The sequence below is a fragment of the Staurois parvus genome, unplaced genomic scaffold (assembly GCF_062004578.1).
Source record: "Staurois parvus isolate SC_StPar_1 unplaced genomic scaffold, SC_StPar_1.0 ptg000748l, whole genome shotgun sequence".
Lineage (NCBI taxonomy): Eukaryota > Metazoa > Chordata > Amphibia > Anura > Ranidae > Staurois > Staurois parvus.
In genome coordinates this window covers 2,644,052-2,664,819 of record NW_028318544.1, presented here as the reverse complement: position 1 = coordinate 2,664,819, position 20,768 = coordinate 2,644,052, and the positions used below count along the sequence as shown (strand labels likewise).

The window sequence follows — 20,768 nt, the reverse complement described above, 5'->3', positions numbered from 1 at the left end:
TATATATACGTATATTGTTCAAGTTTGTTTATCATTCTTAGATGCATTGCTAGCCCTTGAAGAAGCGCCTTCTGTTGCGAAACATGTCGGGCATTTGCTGCACAGCTTGAATATTCCCCACCTTTTGAAAGAAATATCCTGTCCTCACCATCTGTATTCAACACCCCTGTTGGAATCAGTCTGCTATGGTTGATTGGTTGTGGGATATTAGCTGTGGTTTAGGTGTGCAATGTAATTCTAACTATATACAAGACATATTTTAGAGGCGATATGTTAATAAAGGAACATTGATTTTATTTTTTTGTGTACCAAGTTTTTGTGCCTAAAAAGTCCATTCAATATCCCTTTCTCCACTACATACAGACAAAGATTATGGTTGTTTAGTAGGCAAAAAAATATATTATACTCTATATCCTTGACATGCATATTTACCTTTTAATGCATAATGTAAACTGTTAGTTCTACTTTAAATTCATCTCTGATCTACAAGCAAATATTAAGGCAAGCTAGACATTTGAGAATGGTCATGGTGGGATGATTCCCTCATCACTACATAACACTACATTACATTTTCTTATTAAATAAGACCTTGAATGTAAAAGGCCTTAATGTTTATGTAAAAGAGCTATCTATAATCAATACATGGTGCAAGAAGTGTAATCTCATGTAGATAATCATTTTACATTACCAAGCTGTCACATCTAGATAATATACTGGATATCATATCTTCATACTGTTACACACGCCATCTACCATTATCTTTACTTAAAAAAAAACACATTTTATGTCTGTGGCCCCTCCTGGCATATTCAGTAACAAGTATAAGTTTGAAAGCTGCAGGTTTACACATAACAATGCCTGGGGTGAAATTAGCAATATAGTCTTGTGAAATGTCAGACAAGTGGTGCATTATGTTGACATGAGTGTGATACACTCGCCTAAGATATTTAGGATCGCCTGTCTCTTGTCATACAAGGAGTGAGTAGACATGCCTACTATGTATCCTTATACACATAAGAAATAATGGGTAATAAAATGGACTGACTGGCCCCTGAGAGTAGTATGTCTCACCACCCACCCAACCCTATAAATCCCCTATGATTAAAATTAAATCTAAAAGGTTTAAAAGTATTGCCGTAAGCAAAATTACATTAAGAACAAAATACTGGTAAACCCACTTAGAGGGCAAATCAATCAGTACTCCATATCGTGTTTCAACAATACTTAAACTGTCATCTTCTAAGATGTAAAGTACTAGACAACACATTGTTTTTTTATCACATGGACAAAAAATATTATAATTTAGCTTAGTAGTGTATCTTTTTAATATTATTATGGTATAGGGTCATAAAACGTTATATGTCATACTTTTATACTGTAGTTGTTCTTAAGCATTTAATCACAAGTTGGGAAAGGATACCTGACCTCAATTTACACCCTCCAACCAGGCAGCACACCCTGGCTGTAAAATACCTCATTCTGTTCTCTGCCATCTTTACCTTGCACATCTTGAGCAGATATTGAGTGTGACTTTTGCTTGAGGTTCAGTGGTATAGGTGCTACGTCCTTGGCTAAATTTACTTCCAGATGGCATCACACTGGTAACACCTTCCATTCGAAGATCATCAAGGTCTTCTACAATACAAACAGCCATTATAATTACAGAATATTACAAACATCTTCCTCTGATATGATACTACCAAAACACAATAATGTAGAATAAGTCCCATAGAAAAATCCATTCAGAGGGTCTCTCAGCACACAATCTATATTTTAAAAGGCAAGATCCTGAAAAAAAATAAAACTACACAATTTGATTATGACTGCTCTGTTTAGCAACATGAAGGGTTCCAACCTCTTAAAGCCCATAGTAAACAGCCTATTTTGAGAGGTGGAGCCTGAACAGAGAAACACCTTGGTTCTAATAAAGAAAGATTAAATGTGATGGCCAATTTGCAATATCAGATTGCAGCATCAGGTCGTACAGAATATAAAACCTGTAACGCAAATCTCTGTCCCAAGAAAACCTTGGAGCAGTGGATTTTAAGTTTTCAGTTTAGCTTCTAGCTACAAGGGGCACTGTGGGTGTTTGCCATCATAAGAAACTGCAGAGACTATTCTTTTTAAAGTGAATGTAAACCTACACATTTTGTTTAAAAATAGCAAACATGTTATACTTACCTGCTCTGTGCAATGGTTTTGCAGAGCAGTCCTGATCCTTCTCTTCTCGGGAGCCAACATAGTGCTCCTTGCTCCTCTCCCCATAACAAGCGGCTTGCTATGGGGGCACTCATGCAGGCTCACTCCCGAGCTCAGCCTCACCTCCTCCTCATAGGCTGTGATTTAGAGCAGCATGAGCCAATGGCTCTCGCTGCTGTCTCTGAGCTTATGAGAGAGAGCACGGAGAGAGCCGCTGCTCTTGTGCACAGCATTGAATTGAGATTGGCCTCAGGTGAGTATAAGGGGGGCTAGGGGGAGAGCAGAACACAGGTTTTATACCTTAATGCAGAGATTGGTTGTAACACTAGAAGGTTTTTTACCTTAATGCACTTTTAAGTCAGGCACACCTTGTTTGGTACACTTGAAGTGAGGATAACAAAGCTGTTGTGCAGTATTTTTATGTAGGAAGCTGAGCCCGAAAGGGTAATGAGCAAATATGGCTGTCAGATGTACATGCAGTATAACTACAAACTATACACAAAAACAATGTTTTTGAGTAAATTGCTTTTATGTCTATATTTAAAAAAAAAAAATCTTAACAAGACTATAGCTTCTTTTTTCAACAAAGCCTTGAAATTTTGAAAGCACTATTTATAAAAATCTATATGGAAATACTGAAGTAATGTCCTCCTGCATTTCCAGTATCAACCTACTTTAAAGGGCATTAGTCATTTTTTTTTTACTAATATGAGAGAAGAGAGGTTTTGGAGTAATTTGAACAGGTGATGATAATCCCACCTCTGAAGTAAAAAAGCCTCAGACCATTTAACCCCTGGTTCACATCTGTGCGGGTGGTGCCGCTGCGGATCCGCACAAAAATCCGTGCAGCCGCACCACCTGCACAGAGGAATGCAGACTCGTGGGCAGGTGCCATTATTCTAAAGGCAAGCCGCCCACACTGGAAATCACAACTGTACTGGGAACTGAGGTTCCCGTGAGAGCTGCATTTTCCGAAGAAGTGCAGGGACTTCTTCCCTGCGTGTCTGGGGGCACGGGAGTCCATTCAAATGAATGGGCTCTCGTGCACACGTGAAACGCGGCTTGCAGGAACACGGAGATGTGAACCTAGCCTACACGTCTTCCTCTGGGAGTTCTAACACCTTAAGCTGTGGGAGAGTTAGGCAATGCTGTTCTTTAATGCTGAAGAGAATACAAGCACCTGGGGAAGAAACAGGTGAAATATCTCATCGCTTTCTCCCTACAGCTCTCTGTCTGTAGGGCTTTCTCACAAAAACAATATTATACCCAAATTTCCATCTTAATATTATACCCAAATTTCCATCTTAACCACCTAGTGCTGTTATGCTAACCTGCAAACATTATATAGGCAAAGCCTATTCAAGATTATAACAGGGTAATCACTTTCCATATGAACAGTCAGTGTAAGAACCAAGAAAAGTGTCCTCCTTGCCTATTTCTTCCATTACATGTTCAGGTTTTCTGCTAAGAGGTATACTTTAAGATTAAAATTCCACCATTCAACCTAAAGTTCCTAAACTTCCTAACTTAACTACACAAAAGCAAAGTAAATTATGCCAGCAAGCTCGTATAAAAGGAAGAAAAGAAAAACCAATTGAAAGAACAAGCATACATCCACAGGAAAATTCTATTTACTTTCAGTTGCAGTTTTCATTGTGTTTCACCACAAATGAATGGGGACAGCTCTTGATCGATTGCTTAATAATTTGCCAAGGTTCCCAAATCACAATCCTCTTCTATGAAGAGTCATGGTGAAATTGGTTATAACTGTTGGGAGAACATGTGGATATATAGAAGTCCCTGGGCTATAAAAAAATCTAAAAATTTTGTATTATGCCTCGAAACAAAATTATTTAAAGTAGAATTTTTCTTTGAAGATACAAGGAGGAAAGTAATTGTCAGATCCTCTTTTCACATATATAAGCTATCCCCTGGACAAGTGCCCTCTGCAGCTATATATGAATGTCTCCCCACCACATCACCTTGGTAACCTATCACCATGCTTCGTGAGTGCCCTCTTCTCAACACTACTGAACAAGGAATCTTTTGGCAATACCAGTTTCCCATGCTTCTCTATCAATTGAAATGACCTGGCTTTTTGACAGACACTGTTTAATTATGAATAGGCTTGAGACGTCTTTAAGACCTGACAATCCCATTACCTTCCATTTACACTAAAAGGGGTAAAACAACATATTTTTTCTCTGTATTCTTTTTTTATTTCCTTTTCTTTCACAAGCTTCAATTTTTGAAGCAGATTAATTTTAAAAGGACAACTCTGTTTAAGCTGTTGCTGCACTCTGGAGGACCTTAATGCACCTTTTAGGCTCACGATTATCCAGAAATTTGGGTTGCACGTACAGAGGATGCAAATTTCAGTGATGAGATCTTTCTGTATGGCCGAGATGCTGACAGCTGGAGAAAAGATAATCCAAGTTCATGGCAGAGACAAAGTACAGTTTCTATTTGGCTGACACATTGGCGTTTCTAGGGATTTTGGCTTTCAAAATTAACATATTAAGCAATTATGATAAATACAAAAATGCTGTAAATTACAGATAGCTTTTTAGAATGTGCCGACACAATTATTCTCCATTTGATCATAAGAAAGAAAAACACTGAAAAGACAAGAACTATGAACTTGAGTTTTTATAAAGAATTTCTATGAAAAAATGCTAAGGCTAAAAAACAATAAATGCACACATTTTGTTGCACAAAAAAATACACATTTTCAATTTTTTATTTCACAGGAGTCTGCAAAGCATTGCATCAGTGGATCGCAGGTGAAATGTCAGGCTCTTGCAACCTCTTCCTCCAGTGTAAATGGTCTACGAGTGTGTGGATTACTGCATTCGTGTTCAATAGAGAACTACATGTTTATTTGCTGTTGTGGCAGACAGGACTTGCAGTTCATTCATTCACAGATCACCCAGCACTTTGGCTGTGGGGGGATTGCTTAGCAACATGTTACACCCTAAATATGGGTGTAACATGTTGCTAAAGAGGGACCCTCAGGGGTTCTTCACAACCTATAATTGCATAGCAATTATGGAGGGCTGGTTGCTCTAGAGCTTAAAGGCTTTGAGTGAGAATTCTTTTTTTTTTTTTTTTAAGAACAGATACAGTGAAGTTTAAGCCATCCTTTTCTTCAAAAAAAAAATCTGAGGAAAAGAGAAAAGGGGAAAAAAAATAAAAATATAATCCCAGCAGATCTGGCACACCTACTTGTATGTCCAAAGGGACATCCTACTGTAGCAGGCATTGGCTCCCGAATGGAAAGAGTGGTTGAAACTTCAATTTCAACCTTTGATATTGAGATTACCCAATTTTATGCATCACCAGGCATCTGAAATGGGAACTTGGTGGCCTTGGATGTTCAGGCACTTTATTCATCCATTTCTCATGACAAAGGTGTCATTGCCTTAGAAACTCGCTTGGTCAACTTCATTGACTATTCTGAGAACTTGAGAAGTGCCTTGTTGTTGGCTACAGAATTTTTTCTTTAACACAACTTCTCTTTGATGGAGGTTCTACTTACAGAGATGTGGAGCCTTCGTGGAGGCAGAATTTAAGCCCTCACTCCCCAACCTTTAAATGGGTTGGTGGGAGGAGCTTCTCATTTTTGCGTGTGGGAACCCCCATCTTGACCATGGTACCTACATAAACAACCTGTTATTATTTGGCAAGGTACAAAAGAAGAACTAAATTACTTTACAGAGTATGTCAAATGCCAATTGGTTACATGGATAGCAGTATTAAACTCAAAAACATTTATTATATTGCAGTTTATCATATCTTATATGTGATGGCTGCAGTAGTTTTACTTTTTAGGCTTTGTTTCATTTATTTTTACCTGGTGATCATGCCAGTAAGTCTGTTGTTTTTAACAGAACAAGCTGTCCTGCAGAGGTAGCAGTTGAAGGGCTAAAACAAACCATTTAATACTCACAGGGGTGCTTACAATGGTCAACTTTTATTTATGTAAAACCTTTATCGTATAAGGATAAAATAAACTCTTGCTGTAACTGTTTAGAAATTGTGAGCTGGAGTTTGGCTTGTTTGTTGGAATTTGTTTAGTGTATCTAAATCTGGAAGTGCATCTAACACTCCCCTCCCCACAGACTGACAATGCTGCTATCCAAAAAGTGCCATCTGTGCTCCTTCATCCAGACAGAAGGCACCCTAATACAGGAGCCTACTACATCTAATGACTGACAAGCTACAGCATACTACATTTTTGGTTTTAGTTTTAATACTGCTTTAATCTTCACCAGTGTATGGGATCAGGTACGGTATGTATTAAAGTGGTCATAAAGGCAGAAGGTCTTTCACCTTTCTGCATTCTATGCAGTATTGTAATAAAAAACAAAAAACCTTCTGCATGCAGCTTACCCTGCAGTCCTCCCTAAATACATACCTGAGCCCGATCTCGATCCAGCAGCTCTCTCGCTCCTCACTGGCTCAGATATCATATGTTATCAGGAGATAAGAGGGGGACACTGAAGGAAGGGGAGGAACAGAGAAGTCAAGATCAAACAGTGCTTTTACACAATGCAGAGGATTAACCACTTAGGTATACCCACAGTGGGTATAACAAGCGTGCTTTACTGCATATACAAGCTGATTTTACTGTTGTGGGATTAGTAACACTTTAACTGATGCCAGGACTTTCTTATCAAATCTATTGATCAGACACGCAGACTTCACACACAGACTTCTCCATTAGCTTAATGCCCCATTCCAGTCTGTAGACCCTAATAAACCGGTCACCCTCACAAGCTTGAGCAATTAAGAGAACTAACAGATACACAGTCGTAAATAGCTCAGTAGAAGAAAATAGCCAATACACATTGCTGATAGACAACTTATGAGCCAAGATTTTAGGATTTCAGCATGTTTTATAATTTCTGAAACTATGACAGTCTAGCCAAAATAAAGTCATAGTCACCTTCATCAGTTATTGGGTAGTGTTTTGAACTCACATATTCCTATGCTAGGAGGTTGCAGAGTGGATTAGGTCTCCACACCCCTCCTATGAGAAATAGAAATCCGAGATCTGTCATATCTGTATCTGTTTCGAAGTTAAATTCATGCTGGACAATAATCTGCATGGTAACAGTGTAAATGATCGATATTCAGAAATATGAATATCTATATATAAGAAATTGTGTTTGAGAATTGGTCATAAAAGTGGTGTCCTCCCAATACCCATCCCTTAAACCGGATGATGGGTGTTTCTGTCAACACCCCTCTGATATCAAAGAAAAGGGACTGATAGGACCTGTTAAGGAGGCTCTCGTTTTACATCAACCAAGGAACATCTTAACAGACTTGAGAGCCAATGCACAATTTTTGCTTGGACAATTGGACTCGGATAAAACCAGGACTTTGCAAGTATTCCCCATTTTCACCTACTTATTTCTTTGTTGAATTATTGTTGTCTGTATTTAGTTGTAACATGTTTTTCTGTAAATATTCTAATTGCACCATTTGACCTTTTCATTAATAGACTCTATTTTGAAAAGTGTTAAAACTACCTCTAAGGCTTTTAATGCAAACTAAAGAATCCCTGTCTCTTGAAGAGTGCTACTGTATATAATAATCCTCTGAATATACCTGTCTGTGGTGACAGTGTGTGTTACAGACGTTTATTGTTCACATTTGTTCTTGCTAACATTGTGAAGGGTTGATAGGCCCAAGGCTATCTGGTGGCAGTTTGGCGTTTGGCAGTGGGTTAGGTTAATTAGCAATTAACCCTTCAATCGCTCTCAGGCTGCTGGTACCTAGATTGTGGTCCTGCAAGCTGGGAAATCTTTGTGCAGGTTGCAGCTAAGAGTATCATTGTTAATCAAGTGACAGATCGGTGTGAGATTGGCTGGTCGTTTGTCAGGAATTAGTGAGAAGGGCAGGGGTCGGGTACCGTGTTCGTCACAGTTGCGTGTTCAGATAGGTGAACATTATTGTGCAGGTAAGTGCTCCAAAATGTCTAGATAATTCAATGCTGCTAAACATTTTAGGAATATACATAGGGGCAATATAGATTATTTTACTTTTCACGCCATTAGACATATTGACGGTTATGTACATGTGGGGAGATTAATGCCGCCATTTACTTCGGCGTGAAGCTTTTTGAATCTTTGTGCTCAAAGACCAGAATTCCTTAGGTTTTAACCCTAGGTGGGACAGTGATCTTCACGTCTAATGTTGCTCTTTTACTCAAGCAGTTTTTTTTCTTTCATTCATATACAATGCTGTCTGTATATTGTGTCTGCAAAGCAGTTTTCATAAGTGTTGACTTCAAGATCCAGTGTGTAATCCAGTTGGCATATTACCATTAACTGTGCCTTGCCTGCCTTGGCGGGTGGGTATATAAGGATGGGGGATCCATCCATACTTTGACCAGGATTGGCTGAAACACATTTAGCATCTGTATAATTTGTATCTTGTACATGCTATCCTGCTGTGAAGAAATAAACTTGCATCACAAATCTTCAAAAGTGCAGGCCTTTTTGTATATTGTTACCAAGTTTACTTGGGAAGAATTGGCTTGGGTGAGGACACAGCTAGATGCCTGGACAGGTAAGATCCCTAATATTAAAAGTCAGCAGTTACAGTATTTTTATTTGTTGACTTAAATTTTTTTTGGGGGGGCAGAACCCTTCTTTAAGGAGTGTAGTCGCTTTGTCTATTGGGTGGAGGGGGGACTCTCAGGAGTCCAACTCTATAAAGGACTTCAAGGTACCTCATGTTGGCCCACCACAGTAGGTAAAGTGGTAATGCCACAGAACATTGAAAACTTTGGTGCATGCCTAATATAAGCGGGCCTACAACTAGGCAGATGTTGACAATAAACTGTACAGTTCGTGCCCCACTTATTCTTGGATAAAACAACCCACCTGTTGTTGAGTTAAAATCTTTGACATATTGGGGTTGATTTACTAAAACTGGAGAGTGAAAAATCTGTTACAGCTCTGCATAAAAACTAATCAGCTTCCAGGTTTATTTGCCAAATTAAAAAGCTGAAGTTTTATTAGATCAACCCCATTGCGTCATACTCCCAACCAGTCATACAGTCCCACTCACAACAAACTAGGCCAGAACACTTAATATTTAACAATAAAAGGGATGTCCACAGTCAAATATGTTTCCAGCACTTTACTGCAACTTCACATCTTCACATAGCCCATGATATATTTGACACTGACATTATCAGAATCTTTGGAGCATAACATCACGTGAGGTGAGGCATTCTTTAGCATTCACTTCCATGCAGAGCACAAATACAAATCTTTTAGATAAGTCATCTTCCCTCTCCTTGGGAGTACCAGAGTTGGGACCACTTCCCTATGTATACTGTATGTGCCTTCTATTGCTCTGCCCAGGTAGACATGCTCTCAGAAGACATACTCATTTCCCAGGCTTCCATCACTACTCACATAAGAGAACTCTCTCTAGGCCTCCAAAGTCCTGCACACCCTGCTACAGGACCTGTAGAGGAAGGTCATGGGAGACAGGGCAACTAAAGCAATTCCTCCCAGGATCTATACCACCTACCCTGGACTTCAGCCCTGCACATGGCACTTTAGCTCAGCTCAGAACAGGATTACATCATTGCAACTATGGGGAGTCCTGTTCCCACCCACATCTTGTATGTATATGGGCACTATCTCCGCCCTTATATCATTAGAGGAGGGACTTCTGAAAAAGGGGAGCTAACACCTGCTTATAACTCTCCCCTTACCATACCATAATGGCAATAGAGCCACCTGGTAGCAGACAAGCTAACTACATCTGCCAACACGTAAATACAAGAGAACTGCTTTGAAAACATCTGCCTTACTTCTACTGCTAGGCGGGTTAGTAAAGTTCCTTCTCTGGAAGATATCGTCTTAAGAGTAGCTAAATACAATGTTTCTTTCCAGATAGGTTTTTTTGCACTGTGACTATTACTACTACTTCTAACAAGGGATACTCCACTATTCTGGTATGGGATCTGCTGTCTCTGTACCAGCCTTTCTCAACCGGGATGCCTGTTCAATAGGGTCAGCCACCTGATTACAGGAATTCCCCTCCTCTGGATACTGGTAATCTTCCCAGGTTCTGCAGGCTTAAAGTGCACCTGAGCTTTTGTACAGGCTGTGGAACAGATTTGGCAATACTGCACTATGGGCACTTTTCTTATGGCTTCTTTGCGGAGCCCATAAACCTGCAGAACCTGGGAAGATTACCAGTATCCAGAGGAGGGGAATTCCTGTAATCAGGTGGCTGACTCTATTGATCCTTAAGGAGACCTCTGAAGCAGACATCATCCATTCACTGCAGAGCTGCCCATTATCAGATGGATGTTCCATACACATACATCACTACTCTGAAGTTTCTGAGACGGATACATTAATGCTCATAATCTATGCGCTTCTGGTAAGCGCACAATCCTATCATTCGTTCGGAGCACCGAGATGGAGAGATTGATATTGGCACACTTCTGGATTTATACTTTTATAGACTGATTTATATCAAGTTCATTGTGATTTTACTTTTACTTATCTTAGCGCTGTACTTTATTATTCATTATATTATATTTGAGGTTTTGTTTGGTTAGCTGAGTGTGTCAGCTGCTATAGAGAGCGCTCACTACTATTATATATTTTATTTGGCTGGAACAAGCCTGCCTTTTAGTTACACAAAGCCACAGGTTTTCATTGTGCACCATTATGACCTTCTAGCCGCCAGTGTCCTGACAACCAATGACATCATCAGTTGATAAGGAGGATGTCAAGCGCCTGTACAGCATCATAGTTTAGTTTGACCCTCACCTGCCCCTCTCCATCAGTGCTGGGGTCACATTAGCTCAGTGATGGAGAAAAACTGAGGGAGGAGGAAAACATTGGAATACTAGTCAGTACAAGTGTGCAAAACTGTATTTGCTTTGGAAGAATAAATCACCTTTAATGTTGGGTGTCCTACACGTGTGGATGTTGCTGCATTACATAAAACTATTAGAATAGTTTTTTACATTTTAGAATGGCGTGCCCTTTTAAAATTATGGACAGTCTTGAAGCACCCTATTTTAGAATGTGGTTCCTCAAGACTGTCGATAATTTTAAAGGGTGCCTCAGGACTGCCCATAATTTTAAAGAGTGCCTTGACTGAAAAAAGGTTGAGAAACACTGCTCTATACTACTTGAAGAAATCTAATTGAAGTACAAAGTTGCAAATTAACCACTTACTGCACCTACCCTGAAACTGGTTGGTAATCTTAAGAGACCTATGCTTGGTTGGCTGGCAATGGCTGTAAAATTTCAGACACGGTGTGCAAGCTGAATTCTACATTGTAAGGAGAGCCACCGCTATATTGGGCAGTGATCTTTTTGCTACACTAAATCTACAGTTAGTGGATGATCTTATCACATCACCTATAATTCCCCCGATACCACCACTGAGCAACACCTCATTGGGCTGTGCAAAGAAGTTTCTACACAAAATAAAATGTGATCAAATGTGAAACCAGCGTGTCAGAAATTGGGATGCTTTACCCAGTTTCAGAAGAACTTAAAATGGAACTTAGATAGATAGGAAAGTATATCATATTTACTTGTTTTAAAGTGTTTGTTTACATTTATTTAGTTACTTCTGGGTTTCCATGCCTATGCAAAAGATGTCATACATCTCAGGAGTCTTCAGGAGGGGAGGAGGGGTTTTCTCAGCTAAGTACACCCTCCTGCCTGCATGCCTGAGCCATGGACAGACAGACTCCAGGAAGTAATTGCTACATGAACCATTTGCCCTTACTCAAGATGGCCATGGCCAGAAATGCTAGGGGCGTGTTTTTCTAAGTGATTTCTCAGCAAAATAAAGCGTGGAGACATGGATGGATAGGGGAGTTTGCTTTGAATATCACAATTAAATAGTGCTTTTGGTTTGTGGTGCTCAAATACAATGTAGTTCCACAGTAGGAAATGACTAGAGCAAACATGTCTTGCATGCCCAGTACATGTACAATTACAGAACACTCTACAAAGCAAATTGCCAAAATAGATAGAGTCCTGTTCTATCACCTTACTACAGGATTATACAAGAATTGTCCTTTATTGATGGCTCTATATAGAGTATAAATGGATATCAATACTTACTAGTACCAGTGAATTTGGGAGAGTCATCAAGGAATTGGAAGAACAAAGCGAATATTATATCAATTATACTGTTGGCCAGGCATGAATGCTCAAGTAGTAACTACCACCCATTCTTGCGCTACTTCAGAGTCATTACAAATCTGCTGTCAGACACACTCTGGCCAGTTCCATTTCCTAATTCTGCTTGGGAGAAGCTTGTGATTGATATTGTAGGTCCTTTCATAGAGGCAGTTACATCATGAAAAGAAGGCGATACCCAAAAATATCTCAAGAAATTATGCTTTATTGCGAACAATGCATGTATAGACATTTAGGTAAATACCTCAGTAAGCCATCACCACAAGACGAGACAATACAAAAAAGTATGACCTAAAACCAAAATTAGTTAAAAACAAGAAGTCATGACCGGTCATGAATTTATAAATAGTGCTGTAAATGTAATGACACTTGGTGTAATACATGAGCTGTACAGACACACAGGTAACACCACTATGTAGGGGATGTATTCAAAAAATTGTACCATAGTAGGCTATACATCAAACATGCACTACTATATATATTGGTACCAGTTAAAGATGGATTCAGGAACCCGATACTTAATATAAAACATCCATTTCAGGGCAATAATCAATGAGAGACATATGCAATAAAAAGTAAATCTGCTTATGTAAGCGCCAAAGCCTAAGGCTATGTTGTGTAAAAAAACACACTGAAAAAATTAGTGATGGTTCAAAAATGGCATGATAATATTATGAAATAGACTTAGTGGCCGTGGTAATATCTCCATATGACATCCGTCATCTGGAGTTGAAGTGGCAGGGCCCTGCCAATACAGTATAGGGATTCTTCACCGCCAGTGTGCGGACTGTGTAACTCCCTTATTATATATCTGTTATGCAGAACGTAGGAGTATCCATGCCAATAACAACTGGAGACCACGAACCTGACCCGTCTAGACATACTCAGGGAATCAGAAGGCCTTGTGTATGAACCAAGAGTTATCAGATTTAAATACAATGCATAGTACTGTTTTGTGTTATAATTTTTTACACTGTTGTCTATTTTAAATTTTTTGCAAAATTACGCTTTTGGACTAAGAGGTGAATATTTGGTGTACTGGCCAGTAGACGTCACTATTCACATGCTAATAGCAAAAAAAGGGAACCCATATATATATATACAGTCATGGCCGAAATTGTTGGCACCCTTGATATTTCTCCAGGAAATCATGTATTTCTCACGAAACGTATTGCATTAACACATGTTTTGCTATACACATGTTTATTCCCTTTGTGTGTATTGGGACAAAACAAAAAAAGGGAGGAAAGAAAGCAAATTCGACATAATGTCACACAAACCTCCAAAAATGGGCTGGACAAAAGTATTGGCACCCTTTCACAACTGCGGATAAATAAGAATGTTACAAGCATGTGATGCTCCTGTAAACTCACCTGGGGCAAGTAACAGGTGTGGGCAATATAGAAATCACACCTGAAAGCAGATAAAAAGGAGAGACGTTCACTTAACCTTTGCATTGTGTGTCTGTCTGTGCCACACTAAGCATGGACAACAGAAAGAGGAGACGAGAACTGTCTGAGGACCTGAGAACCAAAATTGTGGCAAAATATCAACAATCTCAAGGTTACAAGTCCATCTCCAGAGAACTAGATTTGCCTTTGTCCACAGTGCGCAACATTATCAAGAAGTTTGCAACCCATGGCACTGTAGCTAATCTCCCTGGTCGTGGACGGATGAGGAAAATTGATGAAAGATTGCAACGCAGAATAGTCCGGATGGTGGATAAGCAGCCCCAAACATGTTCCAAAGACATTCAAGCTGTCCTGCAGGCTCAGGGAGCATCAGTGTCAGCGCGAACTATCCGTCGACATTTAAATGAAATGAAACGCTATGGCAGGAGACCCAGGAGGACCCCACTGCTGACACAGAGACATAAAAAAGCAAGACTACAGTTTGCCAAAATGTACTTGAGTAAGCCAAAAGCCTTCTGGGAAAACGTCTTGTGGACAGATGAGACCAAGATAGAGCTTTTCGGTAAAGCACATCATTCTACTGTTTACCGAAAACGGAATGAGGCCTACAAAGAACAAAACACAGTACCTACGGTAAAATATGGTGGAGGTTCAATGATGTTTTGGGGTTGTTTTGCTGCCTCTGGCACTGGGTGCCTTGACTGTGTGCAAGGCATCATGAAATCTGAGGATTACCAAAGGATTTTGGGTCGCACTGTAGGGCCCAGTGTCAGAAAGCTGGGTTTGCGTCCAAGATCCTGGGTCTTCCAGCAGGACAATGACCCCAAACATACGTCAAAAAGCACTCAGAAATGGATGGCAAAGAAGCGCTGGAGAGTTCTGAAGTGGCCAGCAATGAGCCCAGATCTAAATCCCATTGAACACCTGTGGAGAGATCTTAAAATTGCTGTTGGGAAAAGGTGTCCTTCCAATAAGAGAGACCTGGAGCTGTTTGCAAAGGAAGAGTGGTCCAAAATTCCGGGTGAGAGGTGTCAGAAGCTTATTGATGGTTATAGGAAGCGACTGATTTCAGTTATGTTTTCCAAAGGGTGTGCAACCAAATATTAAGTTAAGGGTGCCAATACTTTTGTCCAGCCCATTTTTGGGGTTTTGTGTGACATTATGTCATATTTGCTTTTCTGCCTCTGTTTTATATTTGTTCCAATACATACAAAGGGAATAAACATGTGTATAGCAAAACATGTGTTAATGCAATACCTTTTTTGTGTGAAATACTTGATTTTCAGGAAAAATATCAAGGGTGCCAACAATTTCGGCCATGACTGTATATATATATATATATATATATATATATATATATATATATATATATCTACACACACACACACATACACAAAACACATAGAGCTAAAAAAAAAATTAAAGGAACACTTTTTAATCAGAGTATAGCATCAAGTCAACTAAACACCTGGGATATTGATCTGGTCAGTTAAGCAGCAGAGGAGGTTGTTAATCAGTTTCAGCTGCTTTGGTGTTAAGGAAATTAACAATAGGTGCACCAGATGGGCAACAATAAAATGACCCCCAAAACAGGAATGGTTTTACAGGTGGAGGCCAATTAAACTTTTTCCCTACTCATCTTCTCTGATTGTTTTTCACTAGTTTTGCATTTGGCTAGGGTCAGTGTACTGGCAGCATGAGGTGATACCTGGGCCATACAGAGGTTGCACAGGCAGTCCAACTCCTCCAGGATGGCACATCAATACATGCTATTGCCAGAAGGTTTGCTGTGTCTCCCAGAACAGTCTCAAGAGCATGGAGGGGATTCCAGGAGACAGGCAGTTACTCTAGGAGAGCTGGGCAGGGCCATAGAAGGTCCTTAACCCATCAGAAGGACCGGTAACTGCTCCCTTGTGCAAGGAAGAACAGGTTGAGCACTGCCAGAGCCCTACAAAATGACCTCCAGCAGGCCACTGGTGTGAATGTCTCTGACCAAACAATCAGAAATAGACTTCATGAGGGTGGCCTGAGGGCCCGACGTTTTCTAGTGGGCCTTCTATTCACTGCCCAGCACCATAGAGCTCGATTGGCATTTGCCATTGAACACCAGAATTGGCAGGTCCACCACTGGCGCCCTGTGCTTTTCACAGATGAGAGCAGGTTCACCTTGAGCACATGTGACAGGCGTGAAAGGGTCTGGAGAAGCCGTGGAGAATTACGTAGAAATAATAAATAATTAACCGCGCTCTAATATTACCGTGCCAATGCTATGTATTCAAAAAATACCACTAATTAATATATACTGTGACAATATCAACTTAAATAATACAAGCCGTGGAGAATGTTATGCTGCCTGTAACATCATTCAGCCTGACCGTTTTGGTGGTGGGTCAGTGATGGTCTGGGGAGGCATATCTATGGAGGGACGCACAGACCTCTACAGGCTACACAATGGCACCCTGACTGCCATTAGGTATCGGGATGAAATCCTTGGACCCGTTGTCAGACACTACGCTGGTGCAGTGGGTCCTGGGTTCCTCCTGGTTCACAACAATGCCCGGCCTCATGTGGCAGGAGTATGCGGGCAGTTCCTGGAGGATGAAGGAATCGATACCAAAGAATGGCCCCCACGCTCGCCTGATCTAAATCTAATAGAACACCTCTGGGATGTCATGGTTAAGTCCATCCGATGCAGCCAGACTGTCCAGGAGCTTAGTGATGCCCTGGTCCAGATCTGGGAGGAAATACCCCAGGACAGCATCCGTCATCTCATTAGGAGCATGCCCCAACGTAGTCAGGCATGCATACAAGCACATGGGGGCCATACAAACTACTGGGTACCATTCTGAGCTGCTGCAATAAAATTTCAGCAAAATGGACTAGCCTACTGCATCATTTTTTCACTTTGATTTTCGTGGTGTCTTTGAATTCAGTCCTCAAAGTGCTCTTTTAATTTTTTTGAGCAGCGTATGTGTGTGTATATATATATATATATATATATATATATATATATATATATATATCTCACCTTGCTACTGGATTTAATTGGTGCCACGTCCCTTACTGTAAGGACACTGAAAAAATAATATAAACCCTAGCCAGAAAATAAATAATTGGACTTTTTAGGCACCACACCAATGACACTACATGTAAATATTGTAAAAAAATCAAAACATGATTGTAGTACAAAAGTTGAGCCTCAGATAGCTCTAAATAATAAAAACATATAAACCATTACAAGTTGTAATAGTGCAAGCATCAAATTTATTGTAAGCCACTCCTGAATTCTATATACAATGCATATAAAGAACAGATGTATATATATAGCTCCAAAATATCTCCTTTTAAATATTCTCCAATGAGTTTCGCAGGACAAATGCCTGCTTTCTAAGGGAGATTTGAAAAACATCTCTGGTTCTTCATGCAGCAACAGAAAAGCCACGTTCACTCAATTAGGAAGGGACCCTTCCACAAAGGATTGAAAATATGTATCATTTGGGCAAATAAGATGAGCCAATCCTGTCATAATGGATGACCCTTAAGCATTAAAATTCAGTGCCCACAGAATTCCCAGAGATGAAGAATGTAATGGTACATGTATTGTATGATGGAGCCAAGCAATAGACTATGTCAAATCTCCCAGAGGAAGCAGGCTTTTGTCCTGGGAAACGTGTCAGAAAATATTTAAAAGGGGATATTTAGGAGCTACTGTATATATACATCTGTTCTTTATATGCACTGTTTTTTCTGGCTAGGATTTCTTTTATATTTTCATGTCACTTTTTACAGTTGTTCTATATACTGTATAATACTTTCCATATATTTACTCAGATAGGTAGTACCCACATTTCTGGAGGAAGCTCTTATCCTTATTTTATGCAGCACCTGTGCAATTGCTGTATATAATTATATGTGATACACTAATGAAAAGTAATTGTCAACATTGCCTGTAATAATGTGTTCTTTGATCCAGCCCATGCTGTCATGTAACATCTAATTTAGATATTCCTTATGTTCACCAGTTGACGTGATTCACAATTGGCCATGCTGCAGTAATTTGTGGATTTTCTGAGGCCATCATATATTGTTCTAAAGAAAGCATAAAAGTTCTGAGTGTTGGTAGTCATGGCAGTGCAGTTACAACAGCTGACCAAGACTTTTTGTGGAACAGCAACTATGGTCACGCAACAGGTTTTCTATTTTCTGTTTGAAAGCAGAACCCTCCTTTAATAGTATTATTGCACTGCAAAAGATTTGTAGTGCAGCTCTCTTATAAGCGGAACTTGGCAACAATTAAGAGAAGTCCTGTGAGCCTTGCTTCACACGGTACACTTATCGTAGGGTGCTTGTACTCACTCACTCCACTGTATCTATGGAGGGAGCCGTGGTTATCACTTGAGGCTGCTCCCATACATACTACTAACTACTCCTCCACTCCCTATTGCCATTTTATTGGGAAGTATCCTTTTGTAAATCCCCGAAGATAGGTACTTAGATTGCTTTATATATCAGACCAGTGCACAGGAAGTTTAAAAGGACAATGCTGTCTTGGCAAGTAAAACAGTTTTATTTCTGTACTTACAAAAAAATTTACTCTAAAAAAAATGATAAAAATAAATTAATGCAGCCACTTTATCTGCAAACTGGCAAGCTGCAATATACTAGTTTGTTTTTATGTTTGAGTTTAGATATCCTGTAAGAGCCTGAGAACACCCCTTCCCTCCAAATTACTAGCACATTTTGGTTTCTTACTGCTCTCCATTTTACTTTTGAATATGAAATGTTTGGCCTGTATCTTAACCCCTTAAAAACAATTTTTTTTCTTATTTTGGGTAGACTGAGAAAGTGTGGAAAACCCTGTTAATTATTTATTGCTGTGTCCTTACGGAAGAGATTTGCACATTTTATTAGTTCTGCTGATCAATGTCATCACAAAAAGTGATGGGAAATCTACACCGTATTCCAATTTATTATGCAAATTCTATTTAAGTGTCACAAAGATTAAATATTTTGTTTTTCAGTTTAACTTAAGGATGGCATTGTGTGTCAGGGCTCTTTTGAGCACTGAAAACAATCTCGGACACCTGTGATAATTAGATTGGCCGGTGAGCCCAATTTAAGGAAAAACTACCAAAGGAGGATGTTCCACATTGTTAAGCAGAGCACCATTTTCAAGCAATATGGGGAAGAAAAAGGATCTCTCTGCTGTCGAAAAGAGTGAAATAGTTCAATGCCTTGGACAAGGTATGAAAACATTAGATATTTCATGAAAACTTAAGCGTGATCATCGCACTATTAAGAGATTTGTGGCTGATTCAGAGCACAGACGGGTTCATGCAGATAAAGGCACATTGAGGAAGATTTCTGCCAGATCCATGCTTCGGATCAAGAGAGCAGCTGCTAAAATACCATAACATAGCAGGAAACAGATATTTGAAGCTGCTGGTGCCTCTGGAGTCCAACGGACATCAAGGTGTAGAGTCCTCCAGAGTATTGCAACTGTGCATAAACCTTCTATTCGGCCACCACTAACCAATGCTCACAAGCAGAAACGGCTGCATTGGGCAGAAAAATACATGAAGACTAATTTTCAAACAGTCCTGTTCACTGATGAGTGCCATGCAAACCTGGATGGTCCAGATGGATAGAGTAGTGGATGGTTGGTGGATGGCCACCCTGTTCCAACAAGGCTGCGATGTCAGCAAGGCGGTGGTGGAGTCATGGTTTGGGCCAGAATCATGGGAACAGAGCTGGTTGGCCCCTTTAGGGTCCCCGAAGGTGTAAAGATGACCTCTGCAAATTATGTGGAGTTTATGACTGACCACTTTCTTCCCTGGTATAGAAGGAAGAACTATGCTTTCCATAATAAAATCATCTACATGCATGACAATGTACCATCTCATGCTGCAAAGAATACCTCTGCATCAATGGCTGTTATGGGGATAAAAGGAGAGTGGCCTCCATCCTCCCCTGACCTCAATCCTATTGAGAACCTTTGGAGCATCCTCAAGCAAAAGATCTATGAGGGTGGGAGGCAGTTTACATCCAAACAGCAGCTCTGGGAGGCTATTCTGACATCTTGCAAACAAATTCAAACAGAAACTGTCCAAAAACTCACAAGTTCAATGGATGCAAGACTTGTGAAGCTGCTATCAAATAAGGGGTCCTATGTTACAATGTAACGTGAGCTGTTAAAATATTTAAAAAGTTAAAATGTTGTTAAAAGTTTGATTGAAATAGCTTTTGATTTCAGTAAATATGCTGCAAACACAACAAATGACAATTTTCAGTTCTTTACAACCTATAAAGTGTTTTGAAACTTACTGTGCATAATAATTTGGAACAGTGCATTGGAACTTTTTTATGTTTAAAAAAATACTGTTATCATTAGGAGGTTTGTTCAATAAAATTTGAATTGTACTCTTAATAGTCGATAACATGAGAATTATGCTGACTGTTATTTACATCAATTATTTAGGTAAATGAGAAAAATATCATTTGCATAATAATTTGGAACATTGTAAGCTGTCACCAGAACAGAAATAGAGGGAAACCCCAAAACAAAGCAATATCTGATGTTTCTCTGAGACAGTAAAGAAAAAGTATTCGCAATGAGAAGAAAAAAAAATTCTACTCTATTCAACATAAAAATGTAATAAAGAATATCAATGAGAACTTTTATTTTAAGAAAGACAACAAAAAAATGGCACCAGCTACGTGTTTAATGATTGCACATTTAACATGAATGGCTGTAAAGTTTAAAGAGAATATACCACCATTATAAAAACTGAATAAAGTTTTAAAAATCCTCTAATTTCCTTTAAGACTGAAACAGATTGAAATGCTTCACGTGTTTGTAGTGAGAAGCCCGATTTGTAGAGGGTGATCCAATATAATTTTGCATCTAAATCCAATTAATAGCTTGTGATAGTGCTGGGCTTCTATTCAC

General features: G+C 39.5%; 1 protein-coding gene across 1 annotated transcript in view; it reads right to left on the bottom strand.

Moving 5' to 3' along the window:
- The window catches only part of CUNH8orf34 (chromosome unknown C8orf34 homolog), a 377,615-nt gene that overhangs the window by 173,861 nt on the left and 182,986 nt on the right, over positions 1–20,768 (bottom strand). The window contains exon 8 of the mRNA XM_089654283.1: positions 1,500–1,635. Coding sequence (XP_089510409.1) covers positions 1,500–1,635 — 136 coding nt within the window. The remainder of the gene's footprint in view (positions 1–1,499; positions 1,636–20,768) is intronic.